Below are 16,242 nucleotides of genomic sequence, written 5' to 3'. Positions count from 1 at the left end.
TTCCAAGTTTTACGAACTTCAAGTTCGAAATATTTTGTAAGGAGGATTATATAGCAATTTCTTTAGAAATGTTTAAATATGAGTTTTTCTATATGTTAGATCCTGCTGAAATCTTTCGAGATAAGATGTTTAATTGGGATACTTGCAAAACAAAATAAACAAAGTTTTCCTAAAAAGCATCATATGTTAGGACTAGATCAATGATCACTTTATTTGATCTATCTATTGGTTAATTTTAACTAAAACTATTAAACCCCATGCAACATATATTCATCAAGTAGAATTCCCAGGAACATAATTATGATATCATTAATCCTTCAAGGATGCAATTTAAGTTGCTCATTTTCTGCCAGACTTGATATTACTTTTGATATTTGAACTGCTGGTCCAAAAATTTCTCATTTTTCATATGAGCTTAGCATTGACTTGATTGCCTCTTTTCACTTTTTGGCCAATATTTTACACTCATCCACATAGGTAGATTTATGATCCTCATTTATATCAAATCGTGTGCTATCTTATTTATTGTCGACAATTGTTTTGTCTTTGGTTCCACTTTTTCGTAATAACATGGTTAATCGAGATCTCTTTATCAATGATATCATTCATGTACATGATTTTATAATTGACCATATCAACAGATCTCTTCAGGAGAGTCATCCTTTTTTCAATATGTATTTGCTCCTTTCTTTTTGGAACCAAAGTAGTATATCACGCTTTTTACGTGCCATATACTCTGTATTGATAAATCGTCATTCAATGACATTTTCTTGGAGCATTTCGAGCTAGAATTGAGATTTTTTTCATTGTATGTCTGGCATTTACATATGAATTATCCTTTGAACTTCTGTTGATATGGTTAATGAAATCTCATTCATTAGCTCTTCAATACCAAAACATGGAGAAATTTCACCATTGTTGATCTTGCAATCTTCAGAATCGCTTTATAAATTATCCATAAAACCCATTTTAAGTGTGAACATAATCTTCAGGATGTTTCACTACTTTGATATGGATTCTTTAATTCTCCCTCTCGAGATGATGATACTTCAAGTTCATCAATCTCAGACTGAATCCAAATTTAGGACCAAAACATATCTAAATAACCCATCTTTTAGTCTTGTATTATGCATCAAATCCTTTAGTGGACTCTTAATATTTTCTTTGAGATGATGGCTTTACTTGCCCATTCATCTTAAACTGATATTTGGTTTTAGATCTATTATATAATTTGGGGGACTTTTAAAGAAATCCAATCATTATATCTAATAATCGTTTAACCAAAAATGGTGATTCATCTCTTATGATGGTCTTATTTTTTTTATCAAGATATGCTATCTGTGAAAAACTTCGTGTTTTTTTTTTCACATAAATTCTCAATACCATTATTACACCAAGATGACTTAAACTGGTTATATTATATACTAGTAAAATTCAAGTTTATCATCTTAAAAATGTTGCCATCTTTATGCATGTCTTCATCATGTACTTTTCTTAAACATTTCGCTCTGCTGGAGTGTTTTGTTCTTTTAGAACATCTAGCTCTTCTAGAGCTTCTAACTCTTCTAGAGTTTTTAATTCATGAAACTTCCGCAGTTTCTAATTTCCGGAGTTTTTTTTAACTCTTCTGGAGTTTTTTAACTTTTGTAAAACTTTTAGAACTGTTTAGCTCTTCTGGAGCTTTTAGTTTTCAAAGCTTTTTAGTTTTGGAGCAACTAGTTCTTCTTATGCTCAAATTATTTTAAAATTATAATAGTTCTTCTAGAACTCATATATTTAATTAAAAAATAAATCAAATAATTAAACATATTAACAATCAAACGATAATAAGCATAAATTTAAATAACTACAATTAAAAGAATCATCTTCTGGATGAAAATTATGTGATTCTTTTAGAATGTTTTAATATGTTTTCTGGACATTTTTATTTATAAAGTTCTTTGGAAACTTTTACAAATATGTCTTTGGAACAATATTTGTGATTCTTTCATATAAATAAAAAATGTAATATAATTTAAATAAATAAAAAACAGAATTTGAGCAATAGAGAAAGCAAGCATTCCATATAGTAAACGATAATAAACAAATATTAAAGAACAATAATTAAAATTAATATTTATCTTCTGGATGAAAGTTATTAAACAGTTCTTCAAAACGCTGTCATATATATCTTCTGGATATATATATATTATATATATATATATATATATAGTTTTTCTCGAATTTTTTCATATATGTCTTCTGGACATTATTTTTATAAACGATTTTTCTAGAACCTTTCATAAATGTCTTCGGGACATTTATTATATGGAGATCGTGATCTGAGGAGACAACTACCATATGATCATAAGCAAAGCCAATCATATATCTGATCTAAGGAGACATAGTCTACCATAACGATCAGTTCGGAGAAGACATTGCCGATCATTCCGATCATATTATATAAACATAAACGGATCTAATATAATTTAAACCTTATTTTTCTGATAAAAAATCAGATCTCACCTTTTTGATATTAGATCGGATTGCGTGATGATTGCACGTTATAAATTATAATATATATGTATATGTATATTGTATGTGAGGTGAGATATCTTTTCTTATATGTGCATATGTATTTGTTATATTAAGTAGAGAGAGATGAGAGAGAGTAAAGAATCGTATAGAAAAGAAGGAGAAAGACCTGCTTTCACTCTTACTATTCTCCTTATGTTTACAAGTGATGCACTTATTTATAGTGCAACTAAGTCGGTAACTTAACCGACATAATACATAAATTATTACATTAATGTAAAATGGATAATCATTATCCTTTTCTAACAATACTTGCCTTTTTCAGTTTCAATATTTCGCAATTTTGATAGCTTCTTGTTCATCCAATTTCGGACCAAAAAAATATAAAAAAATTGTTCATCCAATTGTGTTGAAACGTTCTTTTTGATACTACTATTTACACGGAGTTAACGGAGTTAGAGAAAACAAGAAACAAAGTTGAAACTTTCTGTCAATAGTTTCAGCATTCCAAATTAATTGCTCTATCTCTCTATCTTCCAGGTGGGACTGTTCAACCGAAACCTCCATTTTTAGTCAAAATCAAAGAGTTCTTCAAGTTGCTCATCGGTCCACTGTGGAACTAAGCTGGAAGACGCCATGGGCTGAGATTTGTTGACCTTAGATCCACATGTAACATCATCACAGTTCCCTATTGCACTCTCTAGCTCACCACTCAGCGGTTCACGACTTCTACTGATCTTTTTCACCGGTCTAAAGTCATCGGCCGTACCGGTTCCACTAGCTACATCTTCTTGCAGTTGCTGCTCTTGAGTAATTGAGGTTGTCCTGTTTGCTGCGATTTCTGTTTGGCTGATTGAAGCATGCTTTCCCAAGAGGGTCTTCTCCATTCTAACTTCACACTGGTTTTTGGTCGCACCTTTTAACCAGGTGTTGCTGCTTCCTTCTGCTGAATCCATTTCTTCCATTTCTACATCACCGAGTGCTTCACTGCTTTCTCTTGCATTTTTTCTGAGACTGTTCATGATTTCTTGAGTAGTTACTTGCTCCGTAGGGAACACTTTGGGTTGCATTTGAAAATCTTCCTCATTTTCTGTTAGATATATCATCATACAAGACCAAGTTAAGTGTTTGAGTTTCTCGATCAAACTAAGGAAGAAACTCGAAAGAAAATTTGCATCTTTCCTACCATTCACTGTAACAGGATTCTTGGCACTCGTTTCAGAATGGCTATGCCTTGGTACAACAGGAGTATCCTTTGTGATAACCTGTAAATGAAACTCTCCAGCTTAAAACAAAAAAAATAATCTTCATCTATTTCAATGTATATAAATAGGCGCAATTTGATATAATAAGAAAAACTACCTTGGTGATGTTCTTCAGCGTTATATTAAGATAGCGTGACGACCGTGAGGGTGAACAGACTCCAACCTGCAAAACACTATGTCTCAGCTCATCCCCATTGATTTTCAAGTAGCAACATCAAGACCATGAGATGATTGTTTTATCCTCTTGAAGGAAAACAGCAAACCTTATTAAGTATCACCACTGCACCAACTCGTATATCGCTTCCAAACTCACTCTCTGAAATAACTTTCCTGTGCACACTGGCATCGATTGTTCCAGTGGGATCCTACAAGCAATACACATAGATTTGAGGTACATGAAAAATAGTGCGTGACAAAAAAAACAAAAGGTGGAAACCATTCACATTGTTAAGTTGTATCTGTTATGTTTTGGTTTTTTACCTTAAGAGTCACCATGACATCACCTAGACCATTTGGAGTGCAAGTTTTGACGATTGCCACGACCTATAAATGACAACCGCAAACCAAGTATGTCACTACGAGACCTTTTTTCACTTTATTGGTTACTGAGATAGAGCATTCATGTAAAGCATTATGAAGATAGAGCATTAGCAAGTGGCTTAACCACATATCCAGATAACTTGTGGCAAAACAGTAACAAATAAGGAGAAGACATTATTCCACAATATTCCTCCTCTCTCCACAAGCACAAAACAAAAGTCAACCACACACCAGCAGACTAAACTATTATAGGATGCATATTTCCATTATACTCTAACCAGAAACTAAGAGCAAGGTCATTGCATCTCTTGATAAATTGAGTAGCTTGTTCATACCTGATCGACCTTACACCAACTGCCACATCCGCTCTTAATCTCGCTCACTGGTGTCCCAATAGCATTTTCACCATTGCTCAACAAACCTACCAAAAGATTTGAAAACGAAAAACCTAAGAACACAAAGGGATTTTTCAAATATTCGCATCACAAACTACTAATGTCAAGGCTTTACCTTCACTTCGAATGTAATCAACAGCAGAGACCCAAGGGTCCTCAGAAAAATCCTTATCTTCCCAATCAGGCTCTTCCACAGCCTTACGTATGAACTCTTGAGTTGAAATTGGTTCACCATGCTCATTAAACGATCCAGGATCTTTATTCATCTTTCTGCGGATTGCAACTTGAACAGTTCCGGCAGGTCCTGGAACTAAGTTTCGAGAATAACTATCCTCAAGAAGATGATCCGGCGAGGAGCAGCGGCGAAGAGTCCGACGATGATTTGTGTTGCTATCAAAACCTTCCTTTGGATTCTGTTGCTGCACCGGCGTTTGCAGAGACTTCGATGGAGATTTGCGTTTGCAAGGACGGAGAAAAGTCGGAAGCTCAGAATCATCGAGGTCAAGAGCTTCCCATTGCTCTACTTCTTCTTGGGAATTTATCTCTCTCATCACACAAACATTTAGGAAGAAGATTCATCCACGCATACCCTCTTGTTACCAAGTTTTACACCAGAAGAAACTCCACACTTTCCTGTGATTTATATCAATCATAGAATCATGAGAAGTCTCGTTTCAATCCCAAATCATAGCAACTCACTTGATACCCATATATACGCACAAATGCATAAACAAGGAAATCATCATCAAAAATACATTATGAAAATGCATCAAAATCGATTGATCAATTTGCTCTACAAAACTTCAGAGAAAATTTAATTCAAGGCCAAAAAATCACTAAACAATACTAGCGTCTGTACATTTTTTCCGATTATTTCTAACGAGCTGATCAACATAACAAGAAACAAACCCCAAATTCAGTGAGCACTATAGCAATCGCATTAGCGAATAAGTGAAATTCAGTTTGCGGATAAAACTAAGAATATAACCATACCCAGATTAACGACTCACCGTCGTTGAAGGTGAATTAGCTACAGCGACAAAAACGACGGCGACGACGAGGCGGCAAAGCGAGGCGATGAGAGTGAAAGCGGTTTTGATTCTATTCGTATGTTATTCGAAATTTTTATTCGGAAGTGTAATTTTGTCATTATTTATTGGGCCTATTTAGGGTAAGAAACGGGCCTTATTATCTTAATCCGTTACCTTAATTCGTTTGAAATGCTACTCATTAAGGTGTGTGATAAAAAGTAGTAAAAAACGAAAGATAATTTCCAATCCTTTTGCGTTTAAAAAAAAAAAATTTCCAATCCTTTTTTTTTTGCCTTCTAAATATTAAATTAACTTGAAGAACTTTTACATAGTCAGAGTGTAAGAAGTTCGAAATTACATTGGGAACTAAATTATAATAGAAAAAAATAAATATTCCGTGGGATTTCTACCTTAGCCAACGCATCTCCAGATTGATTTAGAAGTCTTGGACTCCAGATGAAAGTAGCTTCCTCGAATCGGGTACTCCAATCCCACACATCCCGAATCTAATTAAGTACCCCAAAATTTAGTGATTTCCGGTTTACCAAATTAACCAGCTCTTGGCAATCACCTTCAAAAACAACTTTACGATATCCTCTGCACCAGCAATTTTGCATCGCAATAATCAATGATTGAAATTCTGCTTCCAGAGCACTAGTGGCATTATTACTCTCTGCTTGACCTGCGCCTTTGTAGACTCCATTTTCATCGCGGATTACCCATCCTGTTTTTGCAGTTTGTCTTGTAGTAACATAAGATCCATCGTAATTGCATTTAATTTTACCTCTGTCTGGTCTTCCAATCTTTTTTTATGGGATCATAAAAGCTCATAAACTTACATTTTAAATCAAATTTTACAAATATATAAAATATATAATTAATCTCTATTTCTTTTTCACTTTCAGATATCATTTAATCTTAAGTCCACTCATTTTCTTTTGGAAAGCAGTCCACTATCTATTATTTGATGCAAAAGAGTCATTGATTTGTTATTTTTCTCTACTTTTTCTCAACTAAAAATTATTGATGGTTAATAAGTTACAATAATTTTGATTTTATTATTGAATATAACGAAGCCCAAGGACTAAGGCCAAAGCCCATCTCTAATTTTATTTGTATTCTCTCTATGAAAACGCTCAATGGTCTCCTTGTGAACCACAAAATCAAGCTTAGCGGAGAAATCTGAGGAAACATTTGTCTAGGTTAAAAATCGTGAAACTGATCGATGCATCGAAGACGAAAATCCCAACAACAGTAGATCAAGGAGCTTCTCTAGAACCAGACTCGCCGTTGAAGGCCATTGAAATCTCTCAAACTCCTCTCTCTACAGTCTATCGTCTCCTTCCCTCGTCCCCTTTTTGAGTTTTCCGACGACTTCTCCTCCTAATTAATGGCGACACCTTACAGTAAATTTTCCTCTTTTTAACATCTATTCGTCTTTTGTCTGAAATCACTCACATGGAATCTTTTTTCGTCTTTGGATTTGATAAATAATATCGGATCATATTACCTTCGAAATTATAAATTTTTGCTGGCCCTCTTCAGGAAATTAATCAGGATTTTTTTTTTTAATAAATCGAGTACATTTTTTTTATTGTTGGAGAAATTATAATAAAAAGGCGGTGTCTCTTCATTGTCTTGAAGTTAGTGTTCTGAATATTGTTTTTGATCATCTGTTATATAATTGCAACAGAGGAAGAGAGAGTTATCCAAAAGAGCTATTTGAAGGAGAATTCGAGTGATTTGACTGTTGAGGCCATAATGCTTGACTCCAAAGATTCTGATCCCGACAAAGAAGAACGTCCTGAGGTATGTTCCATGTTTCTGATATAACTTGTTTAGAATCTAAGGAAATTGAGGGCTGTGATTGGTTCTAAGTGGTGGATTCTCTTTGTTATAGTGATTTGAGCTTAGGAACATGTGACATACTGTTATGTGAAACGTCTTTTACAATTGCTACATGAATCTTTGGCTTGATGAGTTTCTTGGTTATAGGTACTATCTTTGATCCCACCATATGAAGGGAAAACGGTGCTGGAACTTGGAGCTGGGATCGGTCATTTCACTGGTGAACTGGCTCAAAAGGCTGGTGAAGTTATCGCCCTTGACTTCATCGAAAGCGCGATTAAGAAGGTTTTTAATTACTACTTTGGTAGATGTTGTTATGTTGAGAAGTTTAATGTTTTTTTTTTGGTTTTACCATATTTCTTCTTTTGGTGATGCTGTTCTTTGCAGAATGCAAGTGTCAATGGACATTATAAGAACGTTAAGTTTATGTGTGCGGATGTGAGATCACCGGACCTGAAAATCACAGATGCATCCATCGACTTGATTTTCTCAAATTGGTTGCTCATGTATCTGTCTGATAAAGAGGTGAAAATCTGTTTTCTTTTCGTGTACTCAACTTTTGACGTGTAAAGAGAAGAAAAGTCTAATCTTTTCGATTGATGTAGGTGGAACTTTTTTCAAAAAGGATGCTTGGATGGATAAAGCCAGGGGGTTACATTTTCTTTCGAGAATCTTGCTTCCATCAATCCGGAGACAGCAAGCGGAAATCAAACCCCACCCATTACCGTGAACAAAAATTCTATACAAAGGTTCAATATTTTGACTGGTCTTTGGTTTATAGCAATCAAATGCATCTTATCTTTCTGTGACAATAATACCGTATTTAAAGCTGAACTCTCGATCCAGTAGAATGTATGAAAGATGACACAACGGGATTAATTTCATCTTCTATGTGACCTGAGATCTAAATGTTTATATTATGCACAACTGTGAGATGTAGCCACATGGAGGCTCTCTCGCATATGCTATATATCATGTTTGATAAGGCTTTTCAAAGTGTGTATACCAGTTCATGGATATGTTGTCACTTGGCTCACCACTCTCGCCACTCTTTCGAATCTAATGTGTTGGATGAGTTGAGTTTATTCTTTTAGATGTGCCAAAAATTAAAATGTATGGTGTAATGCAGATTTTCCAGGAATGCCAGACACGTGATGCTTCTGGAAATTCATTTGAGCTCTCAATGGTTGGTTGTAAACGCATTGGGGCGTATGTGAAGAACAAGAAAAATCAAAATCAGGTAACACAAATTTTTCTTTATCAGATTGTCTACTTCCCTTATCATTTGATGGTACCTTATTCATTGCAATGCTTGACAAGAGGTAAACTTTATTTATCTATGTAATTGCAGATTTGCTGGATTTGGCAAAAAGTCAGCTTGGAGAATGACAAGGACTTACAGCGTTCCTTGGACAATGTTCAATACAAGTCTAATGGAATCTTGCGCTTTGGGCAAGGATATGTGAACAGTCAACAAGAGAGTGTCCACCATGATCCCTTTTCCATTTTCAACCAAGTCCCTCTCTTTAGTACACAATGTACAGAAGCTTCCAGCCATGGTGAAGACGAGAGAAGAAAAAGAAGAAAATGGACCCCGGCAGATGATGCGTTGCTTATCAGTTCGTGGTTAAACACGAGCAAGGATCCTGTTGTAGGGAGTGAGCAAAAGTTAGGGGCTTATTGGAGGCGCATTGCAGCTTACTTTGCCGCTAGTTCTGGAGGACGAGAAATTAGGCAGCCAAGCCACTGCAAGCAACGGTGGCAGAAGATTAATGATCTTGTTTGTAAGTTCTGTGGTTCCTACGAGGCTGCAACAAGAGAAAAGGCAAGTGGACAGAATGATAATGATGTTTTGAAGCTGGCTCACGAAATCTTCTACAAGGACCATAAGAAAACATTTACGCTTGAACATGCTTGGAAGGAGCTACGAAATGACCAGAAATGGTGTAACCTCTCTACTTCTAAAACTGAAGGAAGCTCTAAAAAGAGAAGGTGTGATGTTGATGCACAATCCGCAAGCTCTCAAGCAGAGGAAACAAATACTGGTGAAGAGGATCTTGGTGTTAAGGCAGCTAAAGACAGAGGTAAAAGGCATTCGGTGGAGGGCAAGGCTCTAGCAGAGTTTCAGAGTACGTGGTCCATTAAGGAGAAGGAATTTGCTATGAAGGAAAGATTGTCAAAGATGAGTCTAATAGACAGTCTCATTGGAAAAAAAGAACCATTATCCGATTATGAAGAAGCTCTAAAGAAGAAGCTTATTACTGACATGTTGGCTAATTAGGGCTCTTAACTCTTTTTTTTTTTAACCGTTCAAGTTGTTCTTTTTTCGTATAGCTTAAGTGAATCTCTGAAGTTGTGTTCTTGGTGTTAAAGTTGTGTTATGTTTGTCTTTAATGCAAGGAGTTGGGTTTTTATTTGGATTGGTTGTACTCGCTTACTTTGGTCTTTGTTTGGGAACCGATAATCTGAATATGGTTTAGGTTCATGTTCAGTTTGTTTTTCATGTTCATGTTCACTTTGTTTCATGGTGAAGGGTTAAACATCAAACTTTGTTTTGTCATGTTCACTTCGTTTCTCTTTGTTTTTAAGAAGATTTGGATCATGTTTACTTTGTTTACAAGTAAAGTGTATGGTGAATGGTATTGTGTTTTCTATGAAGTATTGTGTTTGTGAATGTTTATTATTTGATGAATGGTTTTAATTGTGTTTGTTTGTGTTTCAGGTTTGGAAGTACATGGATGTCGGCACAAGGGAGTATCAGAAGGAAGAAAGACACAAAGGCACAAGGGAGTATCACAAGAAAGAAAGACACAAAGAAACAAGGGAGTATCACAAGGGTTTAGCACAAGACAAGAAATGAGACCATTTTTCTTTATTTTTTATTTTGGTCGATGGGTTGGGTTTTGTATATTTGCTAATATATAACCAAATCCACAAATGTTTGTATGTTTTGACACCATAAATGAATCATGCCTCTTCTTCTCTTTATATAGTTGGTAAAACGATTGTTATCATTTGTTATAAGTTTTTTTTCTCCATTCCTCTTTTTTCCTACAAATATTATTCTCTTTCTCAAATCCTCTTCATTCCTAAAATTTACCATCATATTATGGCTTCTTCTTCCAATAATAATTTGGATAGATCAATAGATGAAAATTTTGATCAACATTTTGATTAGTATTTGATCAAACATTCGAGAATCTATTCTTTGATTATGGTGCTCAACAAGAATCAAGCAAGCCAAGGAAAAAACGCTCTTTTATCGAAAGAGATCGTGAAAAAGGCCACAATGGTTAATGGAACGAATATTTCAGTGAAGGTGCAACAACTCGGCTAATATATTCCGACGATGTTTTATAATGAACAAGTCATTGTTCTTGCATATTGTTGATCGGCTTTCCAATGAAGTTTCTTATTTTTAGCAGAAGATAAATGCTCTCAGAAGGCCTGGTCTCTCTACACTTCAGAAGTGTACAACAGCAATTCATCTCTTGGCATATGGCATTGCGCTTGATACGGTTGACGAATACCTTCGGCTCGGTACAACTACCCCTCGTTTATGTTTGAAAATTTTTGTCCAAGGAATAATAATTCTCTTTGGCGATGAGTACCTTAGATGACCTACACCGAAGGATCTTCAACGACTACTTGATGTTGGAGAGCAACGAGGATTTCCCGGGATAGTAGGAAGCATCGATTGTATGCATTGGGAGTGGAAGAATTGCCCGACCACTTGGAAAGGGCAATATTCATGTGGTTCTGGAAAACCCATTATTGTTTTGGAGGCGGTGGATTCATAGATCTCTGGATATGACATCCATTTTTGGCCTTCCAGGTATCTTAAACGATATCAATGTTCTTGATCACTCACCCGTTTTTGATGATATAATAAAAATTCAAACTCCGCAAGTGAATTTCTCTATCAACATAAGGGAGTATCATTTGGCTTACTATCTCACAGATGGTATTTATCCGAAATGTGTTACATTTATCCAATCTATTCTACTTCCCCAAAGCCCAAAAGCATCATTATTTGATTTACATCAAGAAGCTATCCGAAAATATGTCGAGCGTGCTTTTGCAGTCTTGCAAGCTCAATTTTCCATTGCTATAAACCCCACTATTTCTTGGGATAAAGCAAAAATAGGAAAGATTATGAGAGCATGTATCATACTCCACAATATGATAGTACAAGACGAACGAGACGGATACACTCAATTTGATGTTTCAGAATTCCAACAATGAGAATGAAACAAAAGTTCACATGTGGATCTCACGTACTCTACAGATATGCCTACAAATTTCAGCAATATGTTGGGTGTTCAAACTAGAATTCGGGATAGACAACAACATCAACAATTGAACGCTGATTTAGTTGAGCATATAGGGCAAAAATTTGGACGTGATCAAGATAACAACTGAGCATATATGAAAAAAAAATTATGTGAAACCAAATGTATGTTTTAAATTTTTCTATCAATTATCTTTTATAATAAAACAATTTTTTTTAAGAACCCTATATGAGTTTCTCTCATTGGACCTGATTTTAAACAAGTTCTTAAACAAGTTTCTTAACTTTAGTAATAAAATAATCACTAAGAACATTTGATGGGTTTCTTGTAATAAACATGCTCTTATTATCTTAACTAGGTATCGAGCCCCTGCGAAATTGCGGGGGAAATAAGGTATATTAAACTATTAATTATTCTAAATATTTATAAGTAAACATATATATAACAAAAGGTGATGATATTTAAATGTAAATATCCAAACTTTTGGAAAAAAAACTACTATTGTAAAAAATAAATAGATATGACTTTAAAGATACAAAAACGAACGAAGTCGTACAAAGTAATTAACACACATTTCTGTTTGAGTTCATAGTTTACAATTAATGTAACAATCTATAACTCAACATATATATATATATATATCTATATAAAAGACAATTATACAACTGACATTGAGAAGAAGTTAAACAACGATTATAACCAACATGATCAATTTTATCGATAAAATTCAATCGTTGATAGATATTTTTTACAATGAAAAGTTTTTAAAAACATTATCGTGATATGAAATGTTAAAATCTTCAAACAATGATAATAAAATTCTAGTACAAAATCATGTATGAAAACAATTCAAAATTTTCATGATTTGTAAAAAATTTGGAAAAAATTTGGATTTCAAACCATTAGAAATAGTTTTCATACAATTTTAAGAACCTAAAATTATCTTGAATTTATAACATCATATAGCATTGGACATATTATATTGGCTTAACAAATTTTTAATTGTGTGATATTAGGCGTTTTTTTAAATTCGTTAGCTGTATCAAAAGTATAAGTTTGAGAGAACTTTGGTAGCTCACCATCACATAGTGGTACAGACCCAATAAGATTATTATTTTCATTATGGACTTTGAAACAGTATATCTCATATGTATTTTGAACAGAATAATTATTTTCTACATCCATTGAAGTAAAAGTTATGATATAATTATATGCTCTCATATATCAGAGAAACAAATGTTCAATTAAAAACTTAATTAATACTGGTGGAAGCTCACGAGCAATAGAGAGTAAAACACGATCTTGTTTGTAACAAATTAAGAACAATAGTCGTTTACGAACTGCATCTCTTTCAGTACTTTCTAATGACCAAACCCAACTACTACAATCGGGACATTGTATTAAGTTATTATTTGGTTCTTTTTTTCGTGATCTTCATCCTTTTCATTTAAATGGTTAACATTATTACTTCTAATTAAAAAAAACAGTTATAATATTATGACTACCAATATAAATATTCATTATTCCAACTTTTTTAGGGATAATGCTATCGTTTGTATTGGTTGAAAATCACCATCTATTCAAAAATAAAATTTTAACTAATATATGTAAATTAACTTTCCAAAAGTATATATTTAAAAATATTAAATTTAATTGACGTACTATTAACCAAAGATTGTTGTTGAGAGAAACTTTATATTTCTATTGAATTTCCAGTATTCATTGATTTTTTTATGTTTCCGGCAATCAATTTTTTTAAATATATTATATCAATTTAATATTAAACTTTTAAACCCTTAAATGGAGGATAACACAATAACAATTCAAACATTATCAGCCAAGTTTTAAAAACATTCTGCATGAGTAAATTTTAAAAAATGAAAAAGTCAATACATAACTAAATTTGATCATATTATTGAATAAATAATACCTTCTTTGTTTAAAAATAGTAAACTCATAGATTTTTTGTCAATAGTAATAGAAAAACTTGTAAATATAGCAGATACTTCTACTTTATGTTGTTTAACAGGTGAAATGTGTGCTTGATAAATAAAATGTTTATCTATTTCTAAATAAAAATACAAACAATATATATATATATTTAATTTGGTAGAAAGTTGTATTTTCTTAATGAAAAATTGTGTCTCTTCAAATAAGTAATTGTGTCTTTATTTTTGAAAAGATGCACCCTGCTTCAATATTGAAAAAGAAATTGTCTATATTTTGAACAGTTGTAATGGTGTAATAACCATTAACTCAAGAAGTGCAATGGTTTGTAAATTAATCTTAATTTCAAGAGTTGTAATGTTTAGTAAATAACTATAAACAAAAGAATTGACCATAATCTCTAGAAAAGCAATGTATAGTAAAATAACCATAAACTCAATAATTGCAATTGTTCACCAAAATAATTATAACACTTTAATCTCTAACATTTATTTCCTATTAATATGTAATTATATATTCACTAAATATACAACACAGACAAAAATAAAAAACCAAAAGACATAACCATACAATAGCTAGCAGTTATATATAAAAAATACAATTAAAATATATTTAATGGAAAGACACAACCGTTCATTCGAAGTTTTTCATATATAGAAGGTATAATTTAAATAAATAAATAAATAAAAAGACACAATTTTGTAATAATGATAACCTTTCATATTAAAAACTGTTATACACATCCAAATCTATTAGTTGCATTATCTACTTTAAAGTGCATTTTAATCCCCATTATAGTTTGGTATATCATGTTTCTTATGTCAAATAAATTATATAACTATTTTAGAATAACCAAAAATGTTACTACACTTGCATATTTAATAATAAATTAAATTTTAAAATTAGGGTTTTAAATATAACTAATAAACTTATAGGACAAAAGATTATGTTGCCTTCTAAAATTAGTGATAAACTTGCCAAAACTTAATTATTATTTTTGTTTAGTCCTTGAATTTTGGATATTGAGCGAATGTGAGACCCTCTAATTCAAGTTTTTATTTATTCATGGCTGAATAGAATTTAAAAAAAAAATTAAAAAATAACTAAACTCATAGAAAAAAATATTATGTTTCCTTTAAGATTAGTAATATGATTGCCAAGAGAATTACCATTTTTAGTCTAAATTATTTGGCTTTCGTTCCAAAAATATTTTCTTGGAGAATGAACAGATCTTTATGCTCCACTTCAAGTTTCTCTTTATTCATGACTAACCAACAAATTCATCTAACACCATTTCAGTAACATTGCTTGCAAATGAACAATATATAATTTTCTCAAAGAATTCTAAGTTAATTTGAAGTTGTTTTTCAAAATTGATGTAGAAGATTGATGTACAAAAGATTGATGTACAAAAAATTGATGTAGAAGATGTTTTTCAAAATTAGAGATCATTATTAAAAATTCAATAAAATAAATAATGAAATAGAATAAAATATATACAATCTTGAAAAGACATAAGCATTAAGAGAAGCAACCTTTCATAATCGGCGTTTATGTACAGTTACTAAAATAAAACAAAAAACACAACTGCAGAATTCAAACCATTGAATAAATTAGTAGCTATACACGAAAATGTATATTTAATTAAAAATAAAAAAATAAACAGAAAGACACAATGGTCCAGTTATAGTTTTTATTTTATAGAATTCTAAAAGGTACAAATGAATAGTCGCAATATGTGCAATGGTTGGTAAAATAACCTTAAATTAAATAGTTGCAATGTTTAGTAAATAAACCATAAACTCAAGAGTTGCAGTGGTTGGTAAAATAACCATAATTTCTAGAATTGAAATAGTTAGAGAAATAACAATAAACTCAATAGTTGTACTGATTCACTAAAAAACGGTAACATTTAAATTTCCAGCATTCATTTTCTGTTAAAAATGGAATCATAGATTCATTAAATAAAAAATACTTACTAATAACAAACAAAAAGACATAACCATACAATAGTAACCGTTCATAAAAATTAGCAGTTATATACAAAATATATAATTTAAAAAAATATTTAATAGAAATACACAACATGTCATTTATAGTTTTTCACAGAAAGTTATAATCTAAAAAATTCAAACGAAAAGACACGACCTTATAATAATAGCTTTTCTTAAAAATAATTGGTATACATGAAAATGTATAATTAATAAAAAAATAATATGAATAGAAAAACACAATGGTTCAATAATAGTTTTTCATACTGTTCTTCACATATTAACACTTTTTTTGTTCTTCCTAGCTTTTTATTTTGTTTTGAATCTTTTGTAATTTTTTTATTTTTTATTTATTTTCCAAATCTTCATAACTTTCACATAAATTAGGTTCTTTTTTGTATTCTTTTTCAATTCATATC

General features: G+C 32.2%; 2 protein-coding genes across 4 annotated transcripts; one reads left to right on the top strand and one right to left on the bottom strand.

Moving 5' to 3' along the window:
- Nucleotides 1–2,959: 2,959 nt before the first annotated feature.
- On the bottom strand, nucleotides 2,960–5,793 carry LOC18011150. 2 transcript variants are annotated; one of them, XM_006393327.2, is made up of 8 exons: nucleotides 5,725–5,793; nucleotides 4,830–5,347; nucleotides 4,655–4,740; nucleotides 4,260–4,322; nucleotides 4,043–4,144; nucleotides 3,877–3,942; nucleotides 3,701–3,779; nucleotides 2,960–3,604 (listed from the first exon to the last, which is right to left on the bottom strand). In XM_006393327.2, the coding sequence occupies exons 2-8, from the start codon at nucleotides 5,263–5,265 to the stop codon at nucleotides 3,084–3,086; spliced, it is 1,353 nt and encodes a 450-aa protein (XP_006393389.1). In that variant the 5' UTR covers nucleotides 5,266–5,347; nucleotides 5,725–5,793; the 3' UTR covers nucleotides 2,960–3,083. The 2 variants fall into 2 exon arrangements, with proteins under 2 accessions (XP_006393389.1, XP_024005943.1); XM_024150175.1 differs by having other exon boundaries at nucleotides 2,960–3,779.
- Nucleotides 5,794–6,903: 1,110 nt separating this feature from the next.
- On the top strand, nucleotides 6,904–10,581 carry LOC18011018. Of its 2 annotated transcripts, none has more exons than XM_006393326.2 (8): nucleotides 6,904–7,151; nucleotides 7,439–7,554; nucleotides 7,741–7,878; nucleotides 7,981–8,118; nucleotides 8,199–8,342; nucleotides 8,723–8,833; nucleotides 8,945–9,722; nucleotides 10,316–10,581. In XM_006393326.2, exons 1-8 carry the CDS (start codon nucleotides 7,136–7,138, stop codon nucleotides 10,516–10,518), a joined length of 1,644 nt encoding a protein of 547 aa, XP_006393388.2. In that variant the 5' UTR covers nucleotides 6,904–7,135; the 3' UTR covers nucleotides 10,519–10,581. The 2 variants fall into 2 exon arrangements, with proteins under 2 accessions (XP_006393388.2, XP_024006076.1); XM_024150308.1 differs by having other exon boundaries at nucleotides 8,945–9,861; nucleotides 10,316–10,573.
- The last annotated feature ends 5,661 nt before the right edge of the window (nucleotides 10,582–16,242 follow it).

This window comes from Eutrema salsugineum, unplaced genomic scaffold (genome assembly GCF_000478725.1).
Source record: "Eutrema salsugineum unplaced genomic scaffold, Eutsalg1_0 scaffold_7, whole genome shotgun sequence".
Lineage (NCBI taxonomy): Eukaryota > Viridiplantae > Streptophyta > Magnoliopsida > Brassicales > Brassicaceae > Eutrema > Eutrema salsugineum.
Note: the sequence above shows the minus strand (reverse complement) of the source record. Positions and strands in the feature narration are given on the sequence as shown.